The sequence below is a fragment of the Pipistrellus hanaki genome (genome assembly GCF_964339955.1).
Source record: "Pipistrellus hanaki genome assembly, chromosome: 8".
Lineage (NCBI taxonomy): Eukaryota > Metazoa > Chordata > Mammalia > Chiroptera > Vespertilionidae > Pipistrellus > Pipistrellus hanaki.
The window spans coordinates 14,890,888-14,915,998 of NC_140510.1; the positions used below are offsets into that span (position 1 = coordinate 14,890,888).

A 25,111-nucleotide genomic window follows, 5' to 3' on the forward strand; every position below is an offset into this window, starting at 1 on the left:
ACTAGTATGCATATAAGTTCTTTGGTTAATCTCTTCTAAACCACCCAACCATCCCTGCCTTCCCTCTGAGATTCCATAATCTCTTCCATGCTTCCATGTCTCTGGATCTATTATATTCAACAGCTTATTTTGTTCATTAGATTCCACACATGAGTGAGATCATGTGATATTTGTCTTCCTGACTGGCTTATTTCCCTTAACATATTATAATACTCTCCAGATCCTTCCATGCTGTCTCAAAGGGCAAGAGATCCTTCTTTTTAATGCTGAACAGTATTTCATGGTGTACATATATCATAGCTTTTTTATCCACTCATCGACTGATGGGCACTTGGACTGTTTCCAGATCTTAGCCGTTGTAAATTTTACTGCTATGAACATAGGGGTGCATATATTCTTTCTGATTCATGTTTCAGGCTTCTGAGGATATATTCCTAGAAGTGGGATCACTAGGTCAAATGGCAGTTCCATATCTAATTTTTTGAGGAAACTCCGTACTGTTTTCCATAATGGCTGCACTAGTCTGCATTCCTACCAATGGTGCACTAGGGTTCCTTTTTCTCCACATCCTCGACAGCACTTGTCATTTGTTGATTTGTTGATGATAGCCATTCTGTTAGGTATGAGATGGTACCGCATTGTCATTTTAATTTGCATGTCTTTTATGATCAGTGACTGAGCATTTTTTCATATGTCTCTTGGCCATCTGTATTGTCTTCTTTGGAGAGTGTCTATTTAGGTCCTTTGCCCATTTTTTAAATTAGATTGTTTGTCTTCCTTTGGTTAAGTTGTATGAGTTCCTTATATATTTTGGATATCAACCCTTTATCTGATGTATCATTGCTAAATATGTTCTCTCATACAGTGGGCTCCCTTTTCACTTTGTTGATAGTTACTTTTGCTGCACAAAAGCTTTTTATTTTGATGTAGTCCCATTTGTTATTTTCTCCTTAATTTCCTTTGCCCTGGGAGATGTATCAGCAAACATATAGCTACGAAAGATGTCTAATGTTTTACTGCCTATGGTTTCTTCTAGGATTTTTATGTTTTCACGCCTTACATATGTCTTTTATCCATTTTGATATTATTTTTGTGTATGGTGTAAGTTGGTGGTCTAGTTTCATTTTTTGTGGTGGTCTAGTTTTATTTTTTGCATGGATCTGTCCAATTTTCTCAACATTTATTGAAAAGACTATTTTGACTCCATTGTATGCTCTTGCCTCCTTTGTCAAATATTACTCGAGCATAATGGCTTAGGTAAATTTTTAGAGTCTTTGTTCTGTTTCATTGATTATATACCTATTCTTGTGCAAGTACTGGGCTATTTTGATTACAGTGGATTTGTAGTGTAACTTGATAGCTGGTATTGTGATCCCTCCAACTTTGTTCTTTTTTCTCTAGATTTCTGTGGCTATTCAGTATATTTTTGTTTCCATATGAATTTTTGGAGTATTTGTTCTAGTTCTGTGAAATATGCCATTGGTAATTTAATAAGGATTGCATTGAATCTATAGATTGCTTTGGGTAGTATGGACATTTAATGATGTTGATTCTACTAATCCACTGCCTAGGCTCACCCAGTAGGAGGTACAGAGAGATCTTCAGATGGCTGCTACTTGTATTGGGCTTAGAAGTGCCCTGGTGAGGCAGGCTAGTGCTAGTACCGGATTTTAGGCCTCTTATTGATAAGTATGGGGCACTCTGAAGTCAGCTGCTGCTTGTTTGAGATTTTAGGCAAGTCTGAAGCCTGAACCAGGACTGGCCATTCATATGGAAAAGCTGCTGCAAACAGCTTTGGTGGGAATCAGGACAAGTGAACAGTGTGAGCCAAGCTTATGGAAACTCAGATATGGCTGCCAGTCAGCTCTGAGACAGGGAAGATCTCAGCATAGGAGCAATGACATATGTAAGCACCCATCTGGGAGGAAGCCACCCTCAAGAGTTCTTGCTCTAATGCCAGATAATCCAGTTCCTCCCCTAATGTCCCAGGTTCCTTTCAAGCCACCATCCCAGAGTTGAAGTTCAGAGAGATTAAGTCTGAGTAAGTCCATGTACCGGTCCTTTTAGGGGAACTCCGTGATTCCAGCAGCTTCTGTGCTACTCAGCCACAATCCCTGTTGCTTTTTACAGCCTGAAGTTATAGGGACTTCTCTTTCCAGTTCTGGAACCCTGGGCTGGGGGATCTGGTGTGGGGTGGGTCCCTTTGCTCCTCACTGGAGGACCCAGAGCCACATAACCCTCCTGATTGAAAAAAAACAAAAACAAAACACACACATTGTTGTCAGGCCAGCCCATTCATGCCTCTCCTCCATCCATGCCTCTGCCCTTCCTACTAGTCTCCATGTGCTTTCTTCATTACTTTTCTGATTGCAGGACTTCCATTCAGAGTATTATCATTTGCATTATTTATAAACATAACAGTATGAGCATATTTATGAATTGAGGCAAAGTAGAGAATAATCATCCTCAAGATTACGTGAACAAATGTGATCAGATTAAAAAATAGAACCTAGTGTTCCTGTTAGATCCCGGGAGTTATTCTTTATGCTATTACTAGAGGCATGGTGCACAGATCCATGCACTGATGGGGTCCCTCAGCCTGGCCTGTGTCTTCTCGAAATTCAGGACCCCTCGGGGGATGTTGGATAGCCGTTTTTGCCTGATCCCTACAGGCCCCATCCAGACAGGAGGGAGCCCAATACTGTGTGCTGAGTGTCTGTCCCCTGGTGGTCAGTGCACATCATAGTGACCGGTTGTTTGGTCACTTCGGCTTTTATATAGAGAGATTTTTTCAGTTTATATATCATAATTGTAACAAAATAATTTAAAAATATTATGAGCCTGACACTAAAGAAAGTTAATGAAATAAAACAGATGCTGAAATAATTTGATTAATGCAATACAACCAAATTTTCCCTAAGTAGTAATTCAAGTAGATGATTAAGATTTTTCTATTTTGCATGATAGATTTCTGAATGATTATAGATACTTCATGCTGATAATTTATTGGATTAACCCAAAAAGCCCAGTGGTGTGGTTTTGTCATTTGAATACGAATTCGATTTCAGAAAACCAAGGTTTAAAAGATGATGACAGATGTAAGCAAATTTAATTTCTTCCCATCTGATAAAGATGTTGCAAAAGTTAAGTTACAAAACATTTTTGTCTCGTTTTTGTTTTCTAAATATAAATCAGTATGCTGGCCAAGCCTTATTTCTTGTAGGATAGTCAAAAGATGGTTTTTTAAAGATCTATAGTTAATTACTATCATTTGTGGAGTTCTTACTAAGTGCCACGAATTACCTAAGCCTTTCACATTTGCACACATGTAAGTCTGGAAGGAATATATATTATATAAATAAAATATATAAGTCGGGTACTATCATTATGACCACTTCTCAGATGAGGAAACTGAGGGCCAGGGAGGTGAAGGAGCACAACCTCTAACTCCAACAGCTGGGATGCAGTTTACACACAAAAGGTTCCAGAAAGCAAAGATCCTCCCAAGCCACTTTGCCTTTAGGAATGTTGAGAGTTCCGTGGCGGAACTTTGTAAAAACAATTGACAGCTCTTGGCCCAAGTCCGGGGTCAAGGGGCACTTCCCTGACCCTACGCTCCGCCCACGTCCACCGGCTCCCCTTTCTCCTTCCACCGCGCCCCACAACCCGTCTTCCTGACGCCGCTCCTCCCCGCACCCCGTCTTCCTGACCCCGCTCCTCCCCGCACCCCGTCTTCCTGGCCCCGCTCCTCCCCGCACCCCGTCTTCCTGGCCCCGCTCCTCCCCGCACCCCGTCTTCCTGGCCCCGCTCCTCCCCGCACCCCGTCTTCCTGGCCCCGCTCCTCCCCGCACCCCGTCTTCCTGACCCCCCTCCTCCCCGCACCCCGTCTTCCTACCTCCGCTCTTCCCCGCACCCCGTCTTTCTACATCCGCTCCTCCCCGCACCCCGTCTTCCTACCTCCGCTCTTCCCCGCACCCCGTCTTCCTACATCCGCTCCTCCCCGCACCCCGTCTTTCTACATCCGCTCCTCCCCGCACCTCGTCTTCCTGACCCCGCTCCTCCCCGCACCCCGTCTTCCTACCTCCGCTCCTCCCCGCACCCCGTCTTCCTGACCCCGCTCCTCCCCGCACCCCGTCTTCCTGGCCCCGCTCCTCCCCGCACCCCGTCTTCCTGGCCCCGCTCCTCCCTGCACCCCGTCTTGCTAACCCCGCTCCTCCCGGGAGCAGCACCGCGTCTAAGCGCCGCACAGAGCCCGGCTCGGCGCCGCCACTCCCCGGGACACGCCTCTGGTCGTGACGTCATCACGCGCCGACGCCGGGGGCGGGACGCGAGGGCCGGGCCGGCGGGGGTGGGGTCGGCGCAGGGTCCAGCTCCGGCTCCGCGGCCATCGCTGCCTGCGTGGTCCGCTCGCTGGCCGCTCCCCGCCCTCCCGGGCCCGTGGCGCTGGGCGGCGTCGCGGCGTCGCGGCCTCGCTCGGAGGGGCTCCGCGGCTTCAGGGGCTGGGCCTCCGGCGCGGCGCTATGCAGGGCGCCGCCGCCGCGCTGTGAGTCCGAGGCCGGGGCCGTGGCGCGGGGCGGCGGCGGGGCCGGTCCGGTCCGCTCATGGTGCCGCCACGACGCCTCCGCTGGGCAGGGAGGCCAGGTAGGCGGGCAGGGCCCACGCCGGGCCCGCGGACCCAGGAACAGCCCAGGAGCTGGGCCTGGGCGGCGGCGGCGCGCGTTAACGGTCTGCGGGGCGGCCTGCGGGGAGGCCGGCCGGCGGGCTGGCGGGCGGGCGGGCGCCACTCCGCAGCCGAGGAAGCTTCCGAGGCGGCCGCCTCGGGACGTGGCCGCTCCGGGAGGCGTCCCGGCCCCACACTCGTTCCTCCCCAAGGAGGGGGGTCCCCGCAGCAGCTGTTTCCTCTGCCCCGCGAACTGCCCTTTCGGTCTGACACACCCGGATACGGTGACAGACTGGTGGAGGGTCCTTTCCCTTCACCCGTGAGCGCCCGGACACGCGCCCCAGCACTCACAGCAGTGACTCCCTCTCGCCGAACCCGCTCTGGATGGGGCAGCGAAGACGCTCAGAGACCGCGCGTGGGGAGACCCGGGCCGGGGTGGGCTTCCCTGCAGAGGGGGCCGGGTTGTGTGTGCGGTGCAGAGAAGCTCTTTGCCAGGAGTCCGCTGCTATTCTCTGCGGTGTGTGGCATATTGCTTTATTTTTATTTTTTTTCTGTCCCGTGTCATGTCATTCTCTGTTTTATAATTGAAGTCTGGAGAGGAGCGCCCATTATGTGTAACAAACACACCGGTATTTTCTTTCATTTGCGTTCGTTTTAAAGACGGGTGCAAAAGACGTGAGGAATCTCACTTGAAGCTCTTCACCCCCATCAGGTGCGTTGAGTTCTTCACCGCCGTTTAGACTCCCATCCGCCAAGTTTGCAGGCATTGCTCTTGAAGATCTCAGAAAGGCCTTGAAAATAAGGTAAATCAAACACCTTTTTTAAAAAATTATTTTTTTATTGTTTGGAGCATTACAAATAGTAGTACATATGTCTCCTTCCCCCCCCCACCTCCCCCCAACCTCCCCTCCCCCCCCATATGCCTACACCTGCGCCCCCCCAGTGTCTTGTATCCATTGGTTATGTTTATATGCATGCATACAAGTCTTTCGGTTGATCTCTTACAGCCGCCCCCCCCCCCCAACCTCCCTTGCCTTCCCACTGTAGTTTGACAGTCTGTTCAATGGTTCTTTGTAACTATCCACCCCCCCCCCACCCCCATTTCTTTTCTTTAAAAAATCTTGCAACTGCAAACTAGAAATAAACGTATAATATAAAAAAAATTTGAGTCTCAATTTCAATGTCCAGCAGTTCTGAGACCCAGTTTCAATATCAAATAGTTCCTTATGTGTACCTGTCAGCAATGATGTCTGGATGATGGACAGATGTTGGCAATGCAGATCCGACTTCCTCTGGCTTGGTCAAGCACCTTTTAATGACTGTGTGACTTTAAAACCGAGAATTGGAACACATGCTGATGTTTCTGTCCTACTCATTTTCTCCTTTTTATGTGGTTATTATTATTTATTTTAAAAGAATCCTTTCTCTTTTCTAAACAGACTGCAAATGGTGTGTGTATTTATCATGAACCGAATGAACGCTCAGAGCAGTGGTTTCACTCAGCGCAAGCGCATGGCTCTCGGGATTGTTATTCTCCTGCTTGTGGATGTGATATGGGTCGCGTCCTCAGAACTCACTTCCGTACGTAGTGCTTGTCCTGGAATGATGCTCCATTATAATAACATCCCTCTTCATCGGTCCTATCACTCTCTAGTCATTACTCTCTCTCTCATGCTTACTGAAAGCAGTGTTTTGAATATTGTTGAATTATTTATGTTTTCTTGGATATTGAATTAGAGTGAAGTTGAAACTGAAAGGATATTCTTTGTTGTTTCATGCAAGTTTCTTGTATCTTTCAGGGGTTATTTAGAAAGTGAGCATATGCATATTTAATATTTGAAGGTGTTTCTCTGTTTTTTGTTTTTTTTTTTCTCTAAGTTAATTTTCTTTCTCTGTAAATGCTATTTTTAGGGGAACAGCCATCTAGGATGCAAAACCGTTTGTCACAATTTAGTAGAATGTAAGCATGCTTTTGGACAAATGAGTGAAAATCATCAGAGTTGTAATGTACAGTTCACTGTTGTGCACATGCATGATGGTTGCATGTACATTTATCTGCTGATTCAGACATTACTACTAGAAAGTACAGTGGTTGCCTTTAGTTAAATTTTTAAAAAATACATTTTTATTGATTTCAGAGAGGAAGGGAGAGGGAGAGATAGAAACATCTTTGATGAGAGAGAATCATTGATTAGCTTCTTCCTGCTGGAGATGGAGTCTGCAACCTGGGCATGTGCCCTTGACTGGAATCAAACCCGGGGCCCTCCAGTCCATAGGCCGATGGATGCTCTATCCAGGAGCCAAAGCAGCTATGGTTGTATTTTTTTATTTTATTTAATTGATGACCTATTGGCATTATCATGGTATTTTGAATTCACAAGCTAGTTTTTCTACTTGTGCAGTTACTTTATTCTGTTTGGTTAGTGGTCTCTATAAAAAGACAATTTTATTTTCAGAGATTACTGTATTTAAACTTGCATGTTGCAGTCATAAGGCTAATATACAAAAATAAACTAGCACTTATAAAATGGCCTGAAATGTCAGAAGAAGCCATTTGATACTGCTGGTCATCTCACATCATAGCTAAGTAAATAGTTTCCATTGACATTGTATTTAAAGAATAAATAAATTTTTAGTCTTTTTGGAATTAGGCTCTGGAGTAAAACAGGCCATTTATTTTTAACTCTTCTATAACCTTTTTTTTTTTTTTTGTAGATTAACATTCTGTTAAAAAGTCTCTTTAATGTTGACAGAGAAATAAGCCTATCTTTAAACTGTTATTTTAGTTTTAAATTGTTTTTTTTTTTTTTATCAGGCAAGATAATTTACAGCAAAAGAGCACCTGATTAAATTATAATTTAGCAATCCATATCTAAGCAAAGTAAAAAAACAAACACAAAAAACTTGTCCCTATTTTTTTGAGTGTGTGTATGTCCCTATTTTTAAAAAAGTAAAATCTGTTACTAAGAGGATATTTTATAATTTTATTATCCAAGAGCATATGTAATGTGTCTAATTCTTCGGTACAAATACGCCTATCAAACTTTTGAAATTAAAAAATATGTATGTAAAAAAAAAATCAGCCTGACTAGAGTGACTCAGTGGTTGAGCGTTGACCTCTGAACCAGGAGGTCACAGTTCTATTCCCGGTCAGTCACATGCCTGGGTTGTGGCTGATCCCCAGTGTGGGGCATGAAAAGGGGCAGCCGATCAATGATTCTTTCTCATCATTGATGTTTCTAACTCTTCTTCTCCCTTCCTCTCTGAAATCAATAAACATACATTTTAAAAAAAGAAAATCTATTTTTATTATGGAAAATATCTAATATATAGAAAGTAGAGAGTAGTATAATGAATTTTCATGTGCCCATCATTTACTTTTAACAATTGTCAAATTTTGCTGATCTTATTAACTTCTGATTTCTTGTAAAAATTCTTTTATATTCATTTCAAACTGAAAATGACTTAATTTTAAAAAATATAATCACCATGCTATGACATACCTAACAAAACTAATTAATTCCTTAAATATGGATATCCAGTCCATATATAAATTTCTTTGGTTATGACAAGGACATCTTTTTAGTTTAAGATCTAAACAAGCCGGGACCAGTTTGACTCAGTGGTACAGCGTTGGCCTGCGGACTGAAAGGTCCCAGGTTCGATTCTGGGCAAGGGCATGTACCTTGGTTGTGGGCACATCCCCAGTAGGGGGTGTGCAAGAGGCAGCTGGTCGATATTTTTAACTCTCTTTTCCTCTCTCTCCCTCTCTGTGAAAAATCAATAAAATATATTTTTAAAAAAATAATACCGTATTTTTTGGACCATAAGACGCACTTTTTTCCCCCCAGAAGTGGGGGGGAAAAGTCCCTGTGTCTTATGGTCCAAATATAGCCTACACATATACTGTAAAAAAAAAGTTTTTTTACTTGCCTGGCTCTGTGTGGTCTCTGTGTGCTTGCCCTGCTCTAAAATGGTTCTAAATGCTGCTGTTTACTTTACAGGGTTGATTACATGTGTTTATGACTGTGATGTTGGGTTTTAATGCACATAAAATATTTTAGGACACTTTGTTTCAGAATCTTTTTTTCTTCATTTCCCTTCTCTAAAAACTGGTGCGTCTTATGGTCCGGTGCGTCTTATGATCCGAAAAATACGGTAAATAAGATCTAAACAAAAGATCACACATTTCATTTGTTATAATTCTTAAGTCACTTTTATTCTTTAACTGTATTCCCCTGCCCCGCTCCCTTTATCATGCCATTGATTTGTTGGAGAAACTGTATCATTTTTCCTGTAGGATGTATCACACTGCCTTAGTCTGTTTGAGGTGCTTTGGCAGAGCCACCATAGGCTGTGGCTCAAGCAACAAACATTTCCTTCTCACAGTTATGGAGGATCAAAGGACCAAGGTCAAGATGCAGGCAGATTCTGCCTGGTGTAGAGCTGCTTCCGAGTTCTTAGGTGGCAGTTTTCTCACTGTGCCCTCACAAGGCAGAGCTCTTTAGATTCTTTTTTATGTGGAACTAATTTCATTCATCAAGGCTCTACCCACAGGCCCCACCTCCTAATTTCACTATATTGGAGGTTAGTTAGGATTTTAACATGAACTTTGGGGAGACCCAAGCATTTAGTCCATAACACATTCTGGATTTGACTGATTGCTTCCTTAGGGTGTCATTTAGGAATGACACCTCTTTTTTATCCTATATAATAAAAGCCTAATATGCTAAATGTCCAACCGTTCGACCATTCAACTAGTCGCTTTGATGTGCGCTGACTACCAGGGGGCAGACATTCTGACCTGTAGGGTAGCTTGCTGGGGTCCAGCCAATCGGGACTGGGCGAGTTAGGCCTGACTTACCCTGGAGCCCTCCCGTGGTCCTTCCCCGGCCCCGATCATACACTGGCCTGCACCCTTTTGCAATCTAGGACCCTTCAGGTTGTTGGAGAGCTGATTTCAGTCCCATCCCCGCAGGCCAGGCTGAGGGACCCCACTGCTGCACGAATCCATGCACTGGGCCTCTAATTTCCTATAAAATGGTAGATTGGTGTGCAGTCTTGATTTGATTCAGTTTCAGTATTTAGGAAAAAATACCTTGGTGGTACCAGGCACTTTCTTTCATATCACAACATGAGACACATAATGGCTGCAAGTCTTACCATGGGTAATGCCAATATGAGAACTATAAAGTTCCTTATCAACCTGTGACTAATAGTTGAATATCCTTATGATTATTGCCCAGATAGAGTATTTCATTAGAAATGGTAAAATAGTGATTTTTCTAAGGGTCATTCCTTCTGCATTTATTAGCTGGAATTCCTTAACCTGTTAACCACGCGGGACCTATAAATATGTCAAACGTAAACAATATCGGGAATGGGTAGGACATACGAATACGTCCTTGAAATATATGTTGCGCCCCGAGAGAGACGGTATATATTTTTTGTAATCTTTTTTAAAAAAATATATTTTATTGATTTTTTACAGAGAGGAAGGAAAGGGGAGGGATAGAGAGTTAGAAATATCGATGAGATGAGAGAGAAACATCTATCAGCTGCCTCTTGCACACCCCCCACTGGGGATGTGCCGGCAACCAAGGTACAGGCCCTTGACCGGAATCGAACCTGGGACCTTTAAGTCCGAAGGCCGACGCTCTATCCGCTGAGCTATTTTTTTGTAATCTTTATCATTGTTTGTAAAATTTATAATTTTTTAATTCAACGTGTCCATTTTTTTTGGTCTGTATTCTTTTCTATTTTTTTTTTTTTTGTAATTTTGTATTTTCCTTTGTGCTTTATATATATAAATGAAAAAATATATATATTTCATTTATTTTCATTAAGTATAAATAAATAAAATAATATGAAATTACGTCCTCCGGGTGTGACGTACTGACATGTCCTAGTGTAAGAGTAGCGCCCGTTACAGGTTGCCTCATTAAAAAGGGAACTCCCCGGTTAACAGGTTAAAGAAGACTTTTTCACAACTACTGTTTGGTTATCCTGGAACATAGATTCTTTTCCTTTAGCCATTTTAAAATAATGTTGCCTAACAACTTCCAGTAGTAACCATTGAGGGTTTTTTGAATATCATTATACATTCATGGACTTTTGTTTGAAACGATGTTTCAGACAGTTGTAGTTATTTCTTTTGACACTTAAGTTTCCTATCTTTGACCACTGGGAGCCCCTTCATATTGTCTCTAATACCCTTTTAACATGATTTCTTTAATCTTTAACATCCTAGCTGCTTTTTGGCACAAAACATCCCAAGCTCATCTGGTACATTTCCTGCCCCATCCATGGGTGTAGTCATTGCTTCAATAACCCATGGTTCAGATCACTATCTGGATTCTAGAGGTGCCCATTCCTCCAGGGTTGTCATTTTTTCTGGGTCTTTCAATACAAGTAAATAAAACTTTTTTTTTAGGAAAGAAAACATCTTGAGTTCATACTGATAATTTCCAATTTAAACAAAAATTATATATTTTGTATAATTTCCTAATAACTTTAAATTTCATACAGTTTACTTGATACACCATTCCATTTCATTTCCTGTTACTTTGGGCTAACTGTTCAGGCAGCACAAGAATAGTTTCTTTTAGGAAACTTCCATAACCTTTGAAATGGCCCGTCTCCCTTTGCTACTACCGTCTTTCCCCGAAAATAAGACAGTGTCTTATATTAATTTTTTTCTCTCAAAGTTGCGCTAGGTCTTATTTTCAGGGGATGTCTTATCTTTCCATGCGCTAGGTCTTATTTTCGGAGGATGTCTTATTTTTGGGGAAACACGCTACTCCCCTGTCATAGTTTTTAGCACATGATGTGTACTCTCCTTTCAGGAAAGCCTGTCTTATTTTTCCTTAGCTTCTAGCATAAATACTACTGCATAGAAAGTTTTCATTGAATGTTGAACAGAACTTGTTGTTAGTGCTTTGTTTACGTATATTATTCTTTTTTTCAAGGCAAATATAATATTCAGAAATGAATTTAAAACACTTTTATATTCCCTTTAGAGTTTTTCTTTCCAAGTGTACTTTTAGAGTTAAAAATCATGTAATGGCCTTGTTTTATTGGAGATAAGAAATTGGTTTAAAGTCATCTCATAGTTTATGTACCTTTTTTCTCTCTAGTATGTTTTTACTCAGTACAACAAACCATTCTTCAGCACCTTTGCAAAAACATCGATGTTTGTTCTGTACCTTTTGGGTTTTATTGTTTGGAAGCCATGGAGACAACAGTGTACAAGAGGATTTCGAGGAAAGCATGCTGCTTTTGTAAGTTTTCAATTTTAAATGTTTGTTTGAGACAGATATAGTTTCTTAAAGTTTAAAGATGTATTAGTTTCTTGAAGGACAGTTCAATTTAAGTTGTTCAGTTAAGTGAGTGAACGTAGCATATTATAAGAAAGACTTTTGTCCAAAACTTTAAATGTATCCTTTTAATCACCTTCCTATCAGAATATCTTGTGATAAATCAAAAGTATATAATCACCCTCTTTTCTTTATCTCATGACATCCTCTGAGTTGTTAAACATTTTTGAACTAGCCTAAATCATTTAATGTGGAGATGATGATGAAAGTAAGGAAGAAGAAAAATATCTGATCTTTGTAGACTGGATGATTATCATCTAATTGGTTATAATGCTGATTTTAAAAGCAAAATTTAAGGTTTTTTGTTTAAATGAAAATAGCATATTTCAGGGCATGTTTCAGATGTTTGGCTAATCAAATTACGTTCTTTCAATGATGTAATACAACATGCTTATTTATAAAAATAGAAACTATATAAAGAATATAAAACTGTCTCAATCCTTTTTTATTCTCTGCCCCCCTTTTTTAAAATTGTGGTAAAATATACACAGCATCAAATTTATCACTTTAACCATTTCCCCCTCCCCCCCCCCTTTTTTTTTTCTGGACAATATATGTAACAAAAGTTCCTATTTGAAACATTTTTTTTTTATTTTAAAAATGTATTTTTGTTGATTTCAGAGAGTAAGGGAGAGGAAGAGAGACATAGAAATATCAGATATGAGAAAGAGTCATTGATTGGCTGCCTCCTGCACGCCCCTTATTGATGATTGAGCCCGCAACCTGGGCATGTGCCCTTTACTGGAATCGAACCTGGGACCCTTCAGTCTGCAGGCTGACACTATCCTTTGAGCAAAGCAACTAGGGCAATTTGAAACATTTAAAAAAGTATATAGTGTTGTGGCAGTAAGTATTTTGCTGTGCAAACATCACCACTATCCACTCCAGAACTTTTTCATCATTCCAAACAGAAAAACATTAAACAATTCCATGTCCCTCCTCCTTCCTTCCCTGGTAAGTACTGTTTTACTCTCTGACTCTGTCACTCCTATTCTTTTGTCTACTATTTTTTGTGTAGGTTAAAATACTATTATATCTCATCTGATGAGTGCATTCTTGAGAAATGGCAGTCATTTGATTTTTGTCAGGGGCTTTTTAGTAACTTTTTAAGGTAAAGCCTGGAAGTATACACTTTATGTCCACAAATATTTAACTTATGAAAAATATGTGTGTGTATGTATATTATTTTTAAGAGGAATGTATAGACACAGAATGTATACATGTTGTAGCATTACATGTAGGAATGTTATATGTATATGAATACATGTATATTGTCAAAAATTTAGAAAATAAAGACAAAAATAATAAATTCTACCATTCAGCCGAGACTGGTTTGCTCAGTGGATAGAGCGTCGGCCTGCGGACTGAAGGGTCCCAGGTTCAATTCCGGTCAAGGGCATGTACCGTGGTTGCGGGCACATCCCCAGTGGGAGGTGTGCAGGAGGCAGCTGATCAATGTTTCTCTCTCGTCGATGTTTCTAACTCTCTATCCCTCTTCTTTCTTCTCTGTAAAAAAATCAATAAAATGTATTAAAAAAATAAATAAATAAATAAAAATAAATTCTACCATTCAAGGAATGACCATTGACAGTTTTTTGGCATGTAACCTGCATTTTTTTTTTTCATGTGTGCATTTGTTTCATTACCAAAATCCTAACATTTGCCAGCTTGTTAAGTGATCAGTGGCATCTTATTTAATATGCATGTTTTGGGTTACTCTTTCATATATTTATTGCACAATAAAATGCTTTTGTCAGTTGTCTATATATCTTGTCCATTCTTCTACATTGACTTTTTCTTATTGATATTCAAGCATTTTTAATAGCGTGGGTTATGTATTTGAATCTTGTTCTGTCACTGATGATGGTGTGTTATTTAACCTCTAGAGATTAAACAAGGATAATGATAGGGTAGCTGTGGGTATGAATAAAAGCATGCTTATACACCACTAGCACCGTGGTTCTCAGAGCATGGTCCAATCCCTGAGGTCCATTTAGGGAGTTCTTGATTAATACTGTTACCAGGATAATACAAAGATGTTATTTGTCTTTTTCACTAACCACTCACTCTTTCCCTGCTAATCTAAATTTATAATAGTATTGTGAAAGGAGCATACATTTTGGAGTTAGACTAACTTGGGTTTAATCCTAACTCTATGTTATTTAGATAAAGTCTCTCAGTCTCAGTTTCTATAAAATGAAGATAATACCAATCTTGCATGGTTGAGTACTTGGCATTATTCATAATAGTTATATTCTTATAGATCTACTCTGGATTTTTTAGTCTATTCTTTTAAGCTGTTACTGACACTAGTCCTACATTATCACTAGTTTAATTGAATTTTTTTTGTCCTGTTTTCTGTAGTTCGCAGATGCTGAAGGTTATTTTGCTGCTTGCACCACAGATACAACTATGAATAGCTCTTTGGTAAGTGTTTCTTTTCTTGTCAGGAATGGAGCAGATGGAGGTGAGCTGTAGAACTGAATAGTATTGTATTTGATGTTATCAAAGCTACATTAGAATATATAATAAATATTGGGTGCCCTCCATGATTATTTTAGCTTGGTACTCTTTGTTTAGAAATCGAAACTGGTTTGGCTCAGTGGTAGAGCGTCGGTCTGCGGACTGAAAGGTCGCAGGTTCGATTCCGGTCAGGGGCATGTATGTTGGTTGCGGGCACATCCCCGGTAGGGGGTGTGCAAGAGGCAGCTGGTCGGTGTTTCTCTCTCATCGACGTTTCTAGCTCTCTATCGCTCTCCCTTCCTCTCTGTAAAAAATCAATAAAATATATTTAAAAAAAAAAATACCTGGGGCCAGAAAATAAGCAATTCAACTACTAGAGGGGAGAGAGTGGGAGAGAAATAGTTAAGAAGTGAAAATAATGATGGGCAGCTCTTTGTCCTTCATTTCTTTTTTTTTTTTTTTTTTTTTTTTCATTTTATCGATTTTTCACAGAGAGGAAGAGAGAGGGATAGAGAGTTAGAAACATTGATGAGAGAGAAACATTGATTAGCTGCCTCTTGCACACCCCCTACTGGGGTCGTGCCCGCAACCAAGGTACATGCCCTTGACCAGAATCGAACCCAGGACCCTTCAGTCCACAGGCTGATGCTCTATCCACTGAGCCAAACCGCTTTCGGCATGTCCTACGTTTCTTAAAAGCTTTGTCACTTCGTGTTTATTATTATACTAGTGGCCCAGTGCATGAAATTCCTGCACTCTGGGGAAGGGGGTGTGCCTCAGCCTGGGAGCCCTTGGGGGATATTCAACTGATGGCTTAGGCATGCTCCCCAAGGGGAACGGGGGAAGCTCCTGCATTGAGCATCTGCCTCCCTGGTGGTCAGTGCTCATCATAGCGACCGATTGTTCTGCCATTCAGTCGATTTGCATATTAGCCTTTTATTATATAGGATTATTATCACTTAGATACACATATATTTGGTTGACACTGAGAATTTATAAGCAGATTTTTCATTTTTCCCATAAGTTTTTAAAGAGTGCTTAATCTGTATTAAGTACTTGTTTTTACTTTGGAAATATAGTTTATATTCTAGTAGTGAGTCACACATTTGGGAAGGAGAAGGAGACATAATAAGCAGATAAAGTAATGCATTTACTTATATTAAGCATTTATAATCTCATTGGAGAGATAATATATTAAAATATTTATTTAGACCAGTGTTTTTCAACCTTTTTTGGGCAAAGGCACACTTGTTTCATGAAAAAAATCACGAGGCACACCACCATTAGAAAATGTTAAAAAATTTAACTCTGTGCCTATATTGACTATATATAAAGTAATTCTCTTGAATCGGAATCAAATAAACACAAAGAAAGTATTTTATAATTACTTTATTATGAAATATTAAGTAAACAAAATAGTGAAAAATTATAAAATTCTTGTCTTGTCTGCACCTACGGCACACCAGGCAACATCTCGCGGCACACTACAGCGGTTGAACAACGCTGATTTAGACCATCACTAAAACAGTTTTTTAATGTATTGTTCAAAATGTGGCATTTTGTCTGAAAAGAATTTTAAAGTTGCTCTAAAATTTAATACAAATTTATATGCATTAGCTTGGTTTTTTATTTGTCCAGCTTCTAAAACTACATTTGTATTCAGGGTAGGTTACCAGATGCTGTGAAGAGTTTATGAAGCTTAGGGAAAATGTCACCTCATTTCTCTGGGATCATAAGCATCAACAGAGTAGTATTATCAGTTGTCTCTTTCAGTGTAGAAACCAGAGCTACTCTTCTAACTACTCTTCTACTAATTTTTGCTATTATCTTTAAGATTGATAGGTCAAAATCATTCTAGGCTGAATGCTGTAATGAAAAATTCAGTATAACAAGAGACTACATCTATTTCCAGATTCTTTAGTCTCTTCATTTACTGAATATTTTTTATTGGTGGAGTTCTATACCAGGAGTTAAAAGAAAAATCAAAGATATAAAACACAATTTTATGTGAATTTAAAAAACAGCAGGGTTGGAGAATTATTTTTTTAAATATGGATTATCTGAACAGTATTTGCAAAAACAGTTGAGGAATTTAAAACCATTTAAAAATATAGACCTTTAGAACATGTTTGACAAACCTGGCTTAATTTTGTTGTCTGCCACTGTGTTATTATATCTCAGCTTCTAGAAAAATTCTTTAAAAATACAATTTTATAAATTTGTTGCAAGGGCTAATGAGAAATGTATGTTTAACTGCTTTGGACTTGGTATCTGGTACATAGCAAGAACTGGTAAGAGGTAGCTTCTTTTTTTTTTTTCTTATCTATTAATGCTAAAAAAGTTTTCAGGAATTTTTGGTTTTAGTTGAATCTTAAGTTATAAGAGAAAACAACTTGGCAAATATATATACATATTATAAAGGTGATTATCTGTTCACTGTCTGCCTTCCCCTTTGGACTACATGATCACAAAGAGACTTCATGCACTCTTATATTCTTAGGAAGTAAGATAGCACCTGACATAGTGGGACTCAACATATATTTATTATAATAACTAGAGGCCTGGTGCACAAATTTAGTGCACGGGGGAGGGTGTCCCTCAGCCGAGCTTGCACCCTCTCCAATCTGGGATCCCTCAGGGGATGTCCAACTGCCAGTTTAAGCCCGATCCCACAGAACATATCTTTCACAATCTGGGACTGCTGGTCCTAACTGCTCACCTGCCTGCCTGCCTGATTGTCCCTCACCACTTCTGCTTGCCAGCCTAATCACCCCCTAACCACTCCCCTACCAGCCTGATTGACAGCCTAACTGCTTCCCTGCCGGCCCAATTGCTGGTCACCCCCAACTACCCTTCCCTGCAGGCCTGGTCACCCACAACTGCCCTTTCCTGCAGGCCTAGTCCGGCCCAACAGTCCTCTCCTGCAGGCCTGGTTTCTCTCCCCCCCTCTCCACCCCCCAACTGCCTCCTTCCCCTGCAGGCCCAGTTAACCCCAACTGCCCACCTCTGCTGGCCTGATTGCCCACAATTGCCCTCTTCTGCCGGCCATCTTGTGACCACATGGGGGTGGCCATCTTGTGCAAGGGTGTGACTGTCAGTTTGCATATTACCTTTTTGTTATATAGGATGAGTGAAAAATAATGGGAGATAATTTGTTAATTGAGAGATAGGTCTGCTTTTATGACATTTAAATGTTAAATGTCGTAAGGTATCAATGAGGTATTATTACACTTACAAACTTGAAATTGGTTCTTTTCTGTCATTGTACCTATGTGCATCATTTGAGTTTCTCCTTTAAGTCTTGAAAATGCATTTTGGAAAAATTATGCTGTAAAAACATGGTGGTGAACAGCCATGTTTTGAGTGGTATCTGTGCCTACAAACCATCCTCTTAAATTTTATCCACTATTATCAGCTATTACATGTTTGTTTATATTTGTTTCTGTTTCTGGTATGTTTCAGAGCGAACCTTTGTATGTTCCTGTGAAATTTCATGATCTTCCCAGTGAAAAACCTGAGAACACAAATATAGATACTGAAAAAAGTAAGCAAAACTTAGAATTTCATAACTTAGATATGGGTGGAAATCTTAGCTTCATTCAAGCCATTCCAAAACTTAGTGATTTTTTAGATCACTTGGCAGTTGTCCTGTTCACATGATATTGGCTTGGCCTGTAGTCTTCCAGAAGTATGACTAGAGTTTTTATTAATTAAACTAGAAGTAATTTCCAAATACCAGAAATCTCTGTGCTTTATATATATATACTTTTTTTCCTAATGAACAATATTATCTTCAACTTTACCATCAAAAAACTTGATAGCCAATTGTAGGAATTTTGCTGATTCTGTGAATTTAATAAAGAATATCAGCCAGCTTCAACATGAGGCTGTATTTATCCATAATCTTCTTTTGCAATGTATGGACCTAAAGAGGAATATTCTGTATTCTTGAATGGAAACTAATTTATATAAATTGATTATCTATGAGGAAAAATCAAAAGTTTTACTATAAATGCTAAAGTAATAATCATACTATAATCCTGAACTAGGCAGTTGTGTATACTGTGTATACAGTTGCAGAAATCTTGTTTGAATATTGGTCGTACCTTAAACCTTTAAAACATTTTTATAGATGTAAACATTTTTTCTGTTAACTTTTTTGAATGAGCAAAGCTGCCTCAGTTAATGATATAACTGGTTTTTCTTTGTTCAAGTCTAATTATAGATGGATTAAATAATATGCATTTATTGGTAAATTAAAATGTGGCTTTAGTTGGATGTGAGGAGAAACATTTAATGATTTGTACTATACTTTTTCCTTCAAGCTCCCAAAAAGTCTCGTGTAAGGTTCAGTAATATCATGGAGATTCGACAGCTTCCATCAAGCCATGCAGTGGAAGCTAAGTTGTCTCGCATGTCATATCCAACTGTGAAAGAACAAGAATCCTTACTCAAAACTGTGGGGAAACTTACTGCAACTCAAGTAGCAAAAATTAGCTTTTTTTTTTGCTTTGTGGTAGGTCTTCTCTTTATTATACTTTTATTATATATTTGGACCTTGAATTTTAAGACAGTGTACATACCAACTATACTATTGAAGTGTAAAACTTTTAGGTTGCTTAATCATGGCATTAAACTCTGTTATCTGACATCATTGAAGAATTAGAGTATTGAACTTAAATGCTTGTCACATCTCAAGGAATTTAATACTTTAACACTAAAACTACTCATATGTTCAGAATTGCTATTGCCTCATGGTCAGAATAATGAATAGAGTTATTTTACACTGTACTATGAATGTGGGCTAGTAAATATCCAGCTAAGAGTTTATTGTATATATTGATCTCTTCAAATAGGAGTTCAACAATTTTATATTAAATTCATGTAAATATGGTCAAATTTATTAGTATGGCATCTATATTTATAAAAGCCTAAGTGACCCTCACGACTGAATGATGGAATGATTAGTCGACCAGTTGCTATGACATGTTCTGACCACCACGGAGAAGATGCTCAACATAGAAGCTGCCCTCTGGTGGTCAGTGCATTCCCACAGCCAACCTCCAACGGCAGACCAACCTCCCATGGCAGACCAACCTCCCATGATCCCTCCCTCCCAGCTGGCTGGCCCAATTGCCCTGATAGGGACTGGGCAAGATGGCCCCAATCAACCCCAGTTGCTGGTCAGGCTGAGGGACCTCATCTGTGCATGAGTTCATGCACTGGGCCTCTAGTTAGTTAATAAGTTCATAGTGGTTTCAAGTGTACATTTCTATGCTACATGACCTGCATATTGCATTGTGTGCCCACCACCCATAGTCAAATCGTCTTCTGTCACCAATACTTGTTATTACCTGTCTTGTTGATGTTAAGCATTTTAAAAGGTGTGAGGTATTATCTTATTGTAGTTTTGGTTTGCATTTCCCCCATAGCTAGTGAAGTTGAACATTTTTTTCATATATCTGTTGGACTTTTATATGTCTTCTTGGGAGAGGTGTCTGTTTATGTCCTCTGCCCATTTTATTATTGGATTGTTTGGTGTTGAGTTGTATGAATGCAATATATATATATAGCTTCTATGTATATAATACACACACACACACACACACACACACACACACACATACATACTAGAGGCCGAATGTGCGATTAAAATCATGTGAGGAGGCACCCGTGGGGGGCCAGGGCCTGTGCCTGACTTGCAGCATCCTCCGGCCCCCCTGCCTGTGTCTGCTCCAAGGTCACCTAAGCCACTGAGCCAGCTCTGACAGTCCCCCCTGCCTCTGTCTCCTTCTCTGCTCTGGGTCTCACCTGCGTGTGCAACCTCCTCCTGTCTGGTCATGACCCGTTACGGTGTCCTGGCCTAATTTGCATATTACCTCTGGTTTTTTAATATTTGTTTATTTATTTATTTATTTATTTATTGTATATGTGTGTGTGAGTGTGTGTGTGAATGTATATATGTATTTTGGATATCCCTGTTGGAGATGTTGTTTGCAAATATCATCTCCCGTTTGGTTGGTTGCATTTTGTTTTGTTGGCAGTTTCTTTTCTTGTGCAGAAACTTTTGCCCTTCCCTTGCCTTTGGGGTCAAATTTATAAAATGCTCTCTAAGACCCCCTTAAATTTAGTATCTATGTTTTCTTCTATGTAACTTATTGTTTCAAGTCTTATATTTAGGTCTTTGGATGCCTTTTATTTATTTCTTTTGCCTGATTGCTCTGGCAAGGACTTTCAGAAATACACACACACACACACACACACACACACACTAGAGGCCTAGTGCATGAATTGGGGCTGGACCTGTCAGGAGGAGGAGATGGTGGGAGGTTGGCCGGTTGGCCCACCCTGATCAGGGCCCAATTAGGGCTGGGCTGACTTGGGGGAGGGCCTGAGGGTGATTGGCTAGTTGGCCCTGCCCCCAGTTGAGGTGGGTGGCCGGTTGGGGGCAGGGCCAGCCATAGGGAGGGGCTGTGGACAGTGGGCCAGCTGGCCCCACCCCCAAATGGGGTGGTGGGAGCCCATCAGGGGCAGGGCTGGCTGGGGGGCGGGGGGTACAGGTGGTTGACTGGGGTTGGGGGACCAATCTGGGGTAGGTCTGGGCAGGAGGAGAAGCTGCAGGAGGTTGACCGGATGATCTCTGGTTATATATATATAAAAGGCTAATATGCTAAGTGTCCGACTGTTAGCTGTTATGTACACTAACTACCAGGAGGCAGACGCTCAATGCAGGTGTTGTTGAGCTGCAGTGACTTGGCAGCGGTGGTTCTTGGGTGACATACTCAGAAACCAGAGAGGAGAGAGCCTGATTCCTCGTGGTGCTGTGCGATTCCACCTTTAGCTGTGGGTTATGTTGTTCTTGGGGCACTGTCTGTACCAAATCTGGTTTACTGCACACTTGTGTTTATGTATGACAGCAACTTTACAGAGTGCCCTCTCATCACAATCTGTGACCCCTCGGGGAATGTTGGACAGTTTTTCAGCCCAATCCCCAGAGGCCAGGCTGAGGGATCCCACCTGCTAGAGGGATCCTGCTCACTCCCCAGATTCCCTTTGAAGCATGGTGCCACCCCAGGTGCAGCCAGCCAGGGAAGAACCATGGGAGGTTGGCTCCAGGGCATGTCCAGCCCATCTTGTCCAGTCCCACCCCACCAGCCATCTTCTAATTCATTTCCTTTCAATGTGCACAAATTTGTGCACTGGGTCACTAGCGTTGAATAAGAGTGGTGAGAGTGAGCATCCTTGTCTTTTTTCTGATTTTAGAGGAAAAACATTCAATTTTTCATCATTGAGTTTGATATTGGCTGAGGGTTTGTGATGTTGTATCTTATCAAAGCTTTTTCTGCACCTATTAATAAGATCATATGATTTTTATTCTTTATTTTGTTAAGTTAGAGTATTATATTGATTGATTTGTGTGTGTTGAACCATCCTTATGTCCCTGGAATGAACCCCAGTTGATCATGATATATTATTTTTTTAATATATTGTTGTATTCCTTTTGTTAGTGTTTTGTTTAGGATTTTTGTCTCAGTATCCATCAGAGATTTTGGTTTGTAATGTCCTTTTTCTGTTATCCATGCCAGGTTTTGGTTCAGAGTTATGTTGGCTTTATAAAATATGTTAGGAAGGATTGCCTTTTCTTTCGTTTTTTGGAAGAGTTTGAGAAGGCTAGGATCTTCTTTGAATGTTTGATAGAATTCACTAGTGAAGCCATTCGATCCTGCATTTTTATTTTTGGGGGAGGTTTTTGATGGTTCCAATTTCCTCACTGTTGATCAGTATATTTAGATTTTTCAGTTCTTCATGATTCAGTCTAGGAAGGTTATATATATCTGGGAACTTATCCATTGCTTGTAAGTTACTGAATTTGGTGGCAGATATTCTTTTATAGTATTCTAGTGTGTTCCTTTGTATATCTGTTTATGCCTGTGGTAACTTATCTTTCATTTCTGAATTTGTTTATATGAGTTCTCTTTTTCTTAGTGAATAGAGCCAGAAGCTTGTTAACTTTAATAATATTTTTTAAAGAATCAGCTCTTTATTGTATTAATTTTTCATATAGTCTTTTGTTCACTATTTCATTCAATTCTCTAGTTTTCATTTCTTCTACTGCTACCATTTAGCAGTGCTCTAAAAGCATGTGTCTATGTTAGAAATGAAATGTAAATGCTAATAATTATACTGCTCACGTAAGTTTTGAGACACATTAAGAGATGGCTCTCTAGTTAATGTGTAACAGTGATGCCAAAAAGCAGTCAAGTAGTGAGTTATTGTTGAGCAATCTGCTTCTTAGTATATATTTTAGTGACACACACACACACACACACACACATATACATATACATATACATATACATATACATATACATACATATATATATATATCTGCGCCTCAGGAGTCATACACTAGAATGTTCATAGCAACATTGTTTGAAATAGTCAAAAGTGTCCATTAACAGGAAAATGGATGAGTTGTGGTAATATGCAGCCTTCATCAAAAGAGGTTTCATTTCTTATTTTCTAAATCAAAGTAGCCACAGGGTTGGGAATATAAGAATAGCTTAGCCTAGATGAGTAAAAGGAAAGAAAGAAGAAAAAAAATTCTCCGAGCTGGAAAACTTCTTTTATTATGTCTAAATTGTGAGAATTCTGTATTGTTTTCTCAAACTGAGAATCAGAAAAACAATTACAACTAGCCAGTACATTCACCATTTTCTTGGACATTTTTAAATTTCTGAAGTGAATATAGCATTTCATCTAGCAATCTAGCTAGCTAGTTCCATCCATCTTCATAGGCATCATCTTGTTTATTTCTCAGCCTGCTATGCTTGTTTGTACATTCTCTAATGCTTGAGAATTTCCCCCAACTTAAATTTGGTTTATATAAACTTAATAGAGTCCTAGCAGTGCTTGGATAAAGAAAATTTTAAAGTTGAGTTGATATTAAATTTTATCTTCGTTTTAAAAAAGACCTGAACAATAATTTTTAACCAATTATTAATAATTTTTGGAGGGAAAATATCTTAGGTCTGATTATAATTTTTCTCTTTTTGGGCCTGTGATTTTTCAATACAAAGCAGATTTTAAAACCTCTCATGTTAATGTTTAGGGGAAGAAAAAAAAGGGTCAATCATAAATTGTAATGGCAAATATAAACACACCATTCAGTAGGTTTCACTTTGTTTTCTATTTCTTCAGTGGTTTTTGGCAAATTTGTCATATCAAGAAGCACTTTCTGACACACAAGTTGCCATTGTTAACATTTTGTCCTCAACTTCTGGTAAGAAATGTATCTTTAAAATCTGCATTATGAATCAAGATATATTTCTAATATGCATATATATACACACTTTTTTATCTTGTTATAAATTATGTCATTTGTTCTTATTACATAAGTATATTGTAACTATTTCTTAATCTTTATAGTTTTATGCCATAGCCTTGTGCTATTTATATTTCTAACAAATACTTTACACTATTTTGTATACCAATATTATTGTATTATTGTTGCCCTATCTTTCACATATTCTTTGCAAAGATCTTATTCTAGATCCTTTGGCTAAATGTAATTGCTTATCTTAGAACTATATTTGCCCTATGAAAGGTGTTTTTATTTTTAAAATTGAATCACCTTTCAAATCTAGAAGATAACAAAAGTGTTTTGAAGTTATAAAAATAACTTTAACATACAAGTTTGATTATGATGATGTCAGAATATTATTCTGAATGTTCAGTTTAACTCTTTTATTAGTTTTTTTTAAAGGACTCTATTTGATCTATACTGTTGAAATAAACATAGGTTAGAGGTTGGTTTTTTGCGTATATTAGTTTGGTTGTAGTCAGTACTCACCCAAGGATATTTTCCCAATGATTTTTAGAGAGTGTAAGGAAGAGGGAGAGACAGATAGAAACACTGATTGGTTGTTTCCCACATATGCTCTGACCAGGACTGGAGATCAAGTCTGCAACTGAGGTACATGTCCTTGACCAGAATCGAATCTGGGACCCTTCAGTCCGCAGGCCAATGCTCTACCACTGAGCCAAACCAGCTAGGCCTAGAGGCTGTTTTTGTGTATGAACATTTCAGCCTAGGTAACTGCAGTCTTACTCTTAGTCTTTTTTTTTTTTTTGTCTTTTTTAAAGAGAGGATGGGAGAGGGAGAGAGAGAGAAACATCAATGATGAGAGAGGATCATTGATTGGCTGCCTCCTACATTTCCCACATTGGGATTGACCCCATAGCTCAGGCACATGCCCTGACTGGGAATTGAACTGTGACCTCCTAGTTCATAGGTCAAGACTCAACCACTGAGCCATGCCGGCCAGGCTTATTCTTAGTTATTTAAAAAATGACAAAAATTAGTTTAAAATTTAGGTGTATAATTTATTTATGTTAATTATTAAATTTATAGTAAATAATTTTGACAGTATTTAAGCCAATGTGTCTTTTTTCATCTTTTTCTCTCCATAGGACTTTTTACCTTAATCCTTGCTGCAGTATTTCCAAGTAACAGTGGAGATAGATTTACTCTTTCTAAATTATTAGCCGTAATTTTAAGGTAAGAATGTAGTGTAATAGCTTATTTACTCTGTTTAAAAATACGATATAT

The 25,111-nt window shown here is 39.6% G+C and overlaps 1 protein-coding gene and 1 pseudogene across 8 annotated transcripts in view; one reads left to right on the plus strand and one right to left on the minus strand.

Annotated features, from left to right (window-relative positions):
• The window catches only part of SLC35F5 (solute carrier family 35 member F5), an 87,184-nt gene that overhangs the window by 42,196 nt on the left and 19,877 nt on the right, over positions 1-25,111 (plus strand). For 4 of the 7 annotated variants that reach the window (XR_014795833.1, XR_014795834.1, XR_014795835.1 and 1 more), the window contains exons 4-11: positions 5,373-5,463; positions 6,100-6,241; positions 11,797-11,940; positions 14,401-14,463; positions 17,962-18,043; positions 18,825-19,015; positions 23,701-23,782; positions 24,973-25,060. Coding sequence is in view for 3 of the 7 variants with exons in the window: in XM_084893314.1 (XP_084749440.1) it covers positions 5,373-5,463; positions 6,100-6,241; positions 11,797-11,940; positions 14,401-14,463; positions 17,962-18,043; positions 18,825-19,015; positions 23,701-23,782; positions 24,973-25,060 (883 nt within the window). In the remaining 4 variants the exon portion in view is untranslated. Of the gene's footprint in view, positions 1-4,332; positions 4,642-5,372; positions 5,464-6,099; positions 6,242-11,796; positions 11,941-14,400; positions 14,464-17,961; positions 18,044-18,824; positions 19,016-23,700; positions 23,783-24,972; positions 25,061-25,111 lie in introns of those variants that run through there. The other 3 variants (XR_014795836.1, XM_084893316.1, XM_084893315.1) reach the window with 2 other exon arrangements.
• The window catches only part of LOC311627093 (vasculin-like protein 1), a 234,831-nt pseudogene continuing 223,201 nt past the window's right edge, over positions 13,482-25,111 (minus strand). The window contains exon 2 of the transcript in view: positions 13,482-13,514. The product of the transcript in view is annotated as a vasculin-like protein 1 (transcript). The remainder of the gene's footprint in view (positions 13,515-25,111) is intronic.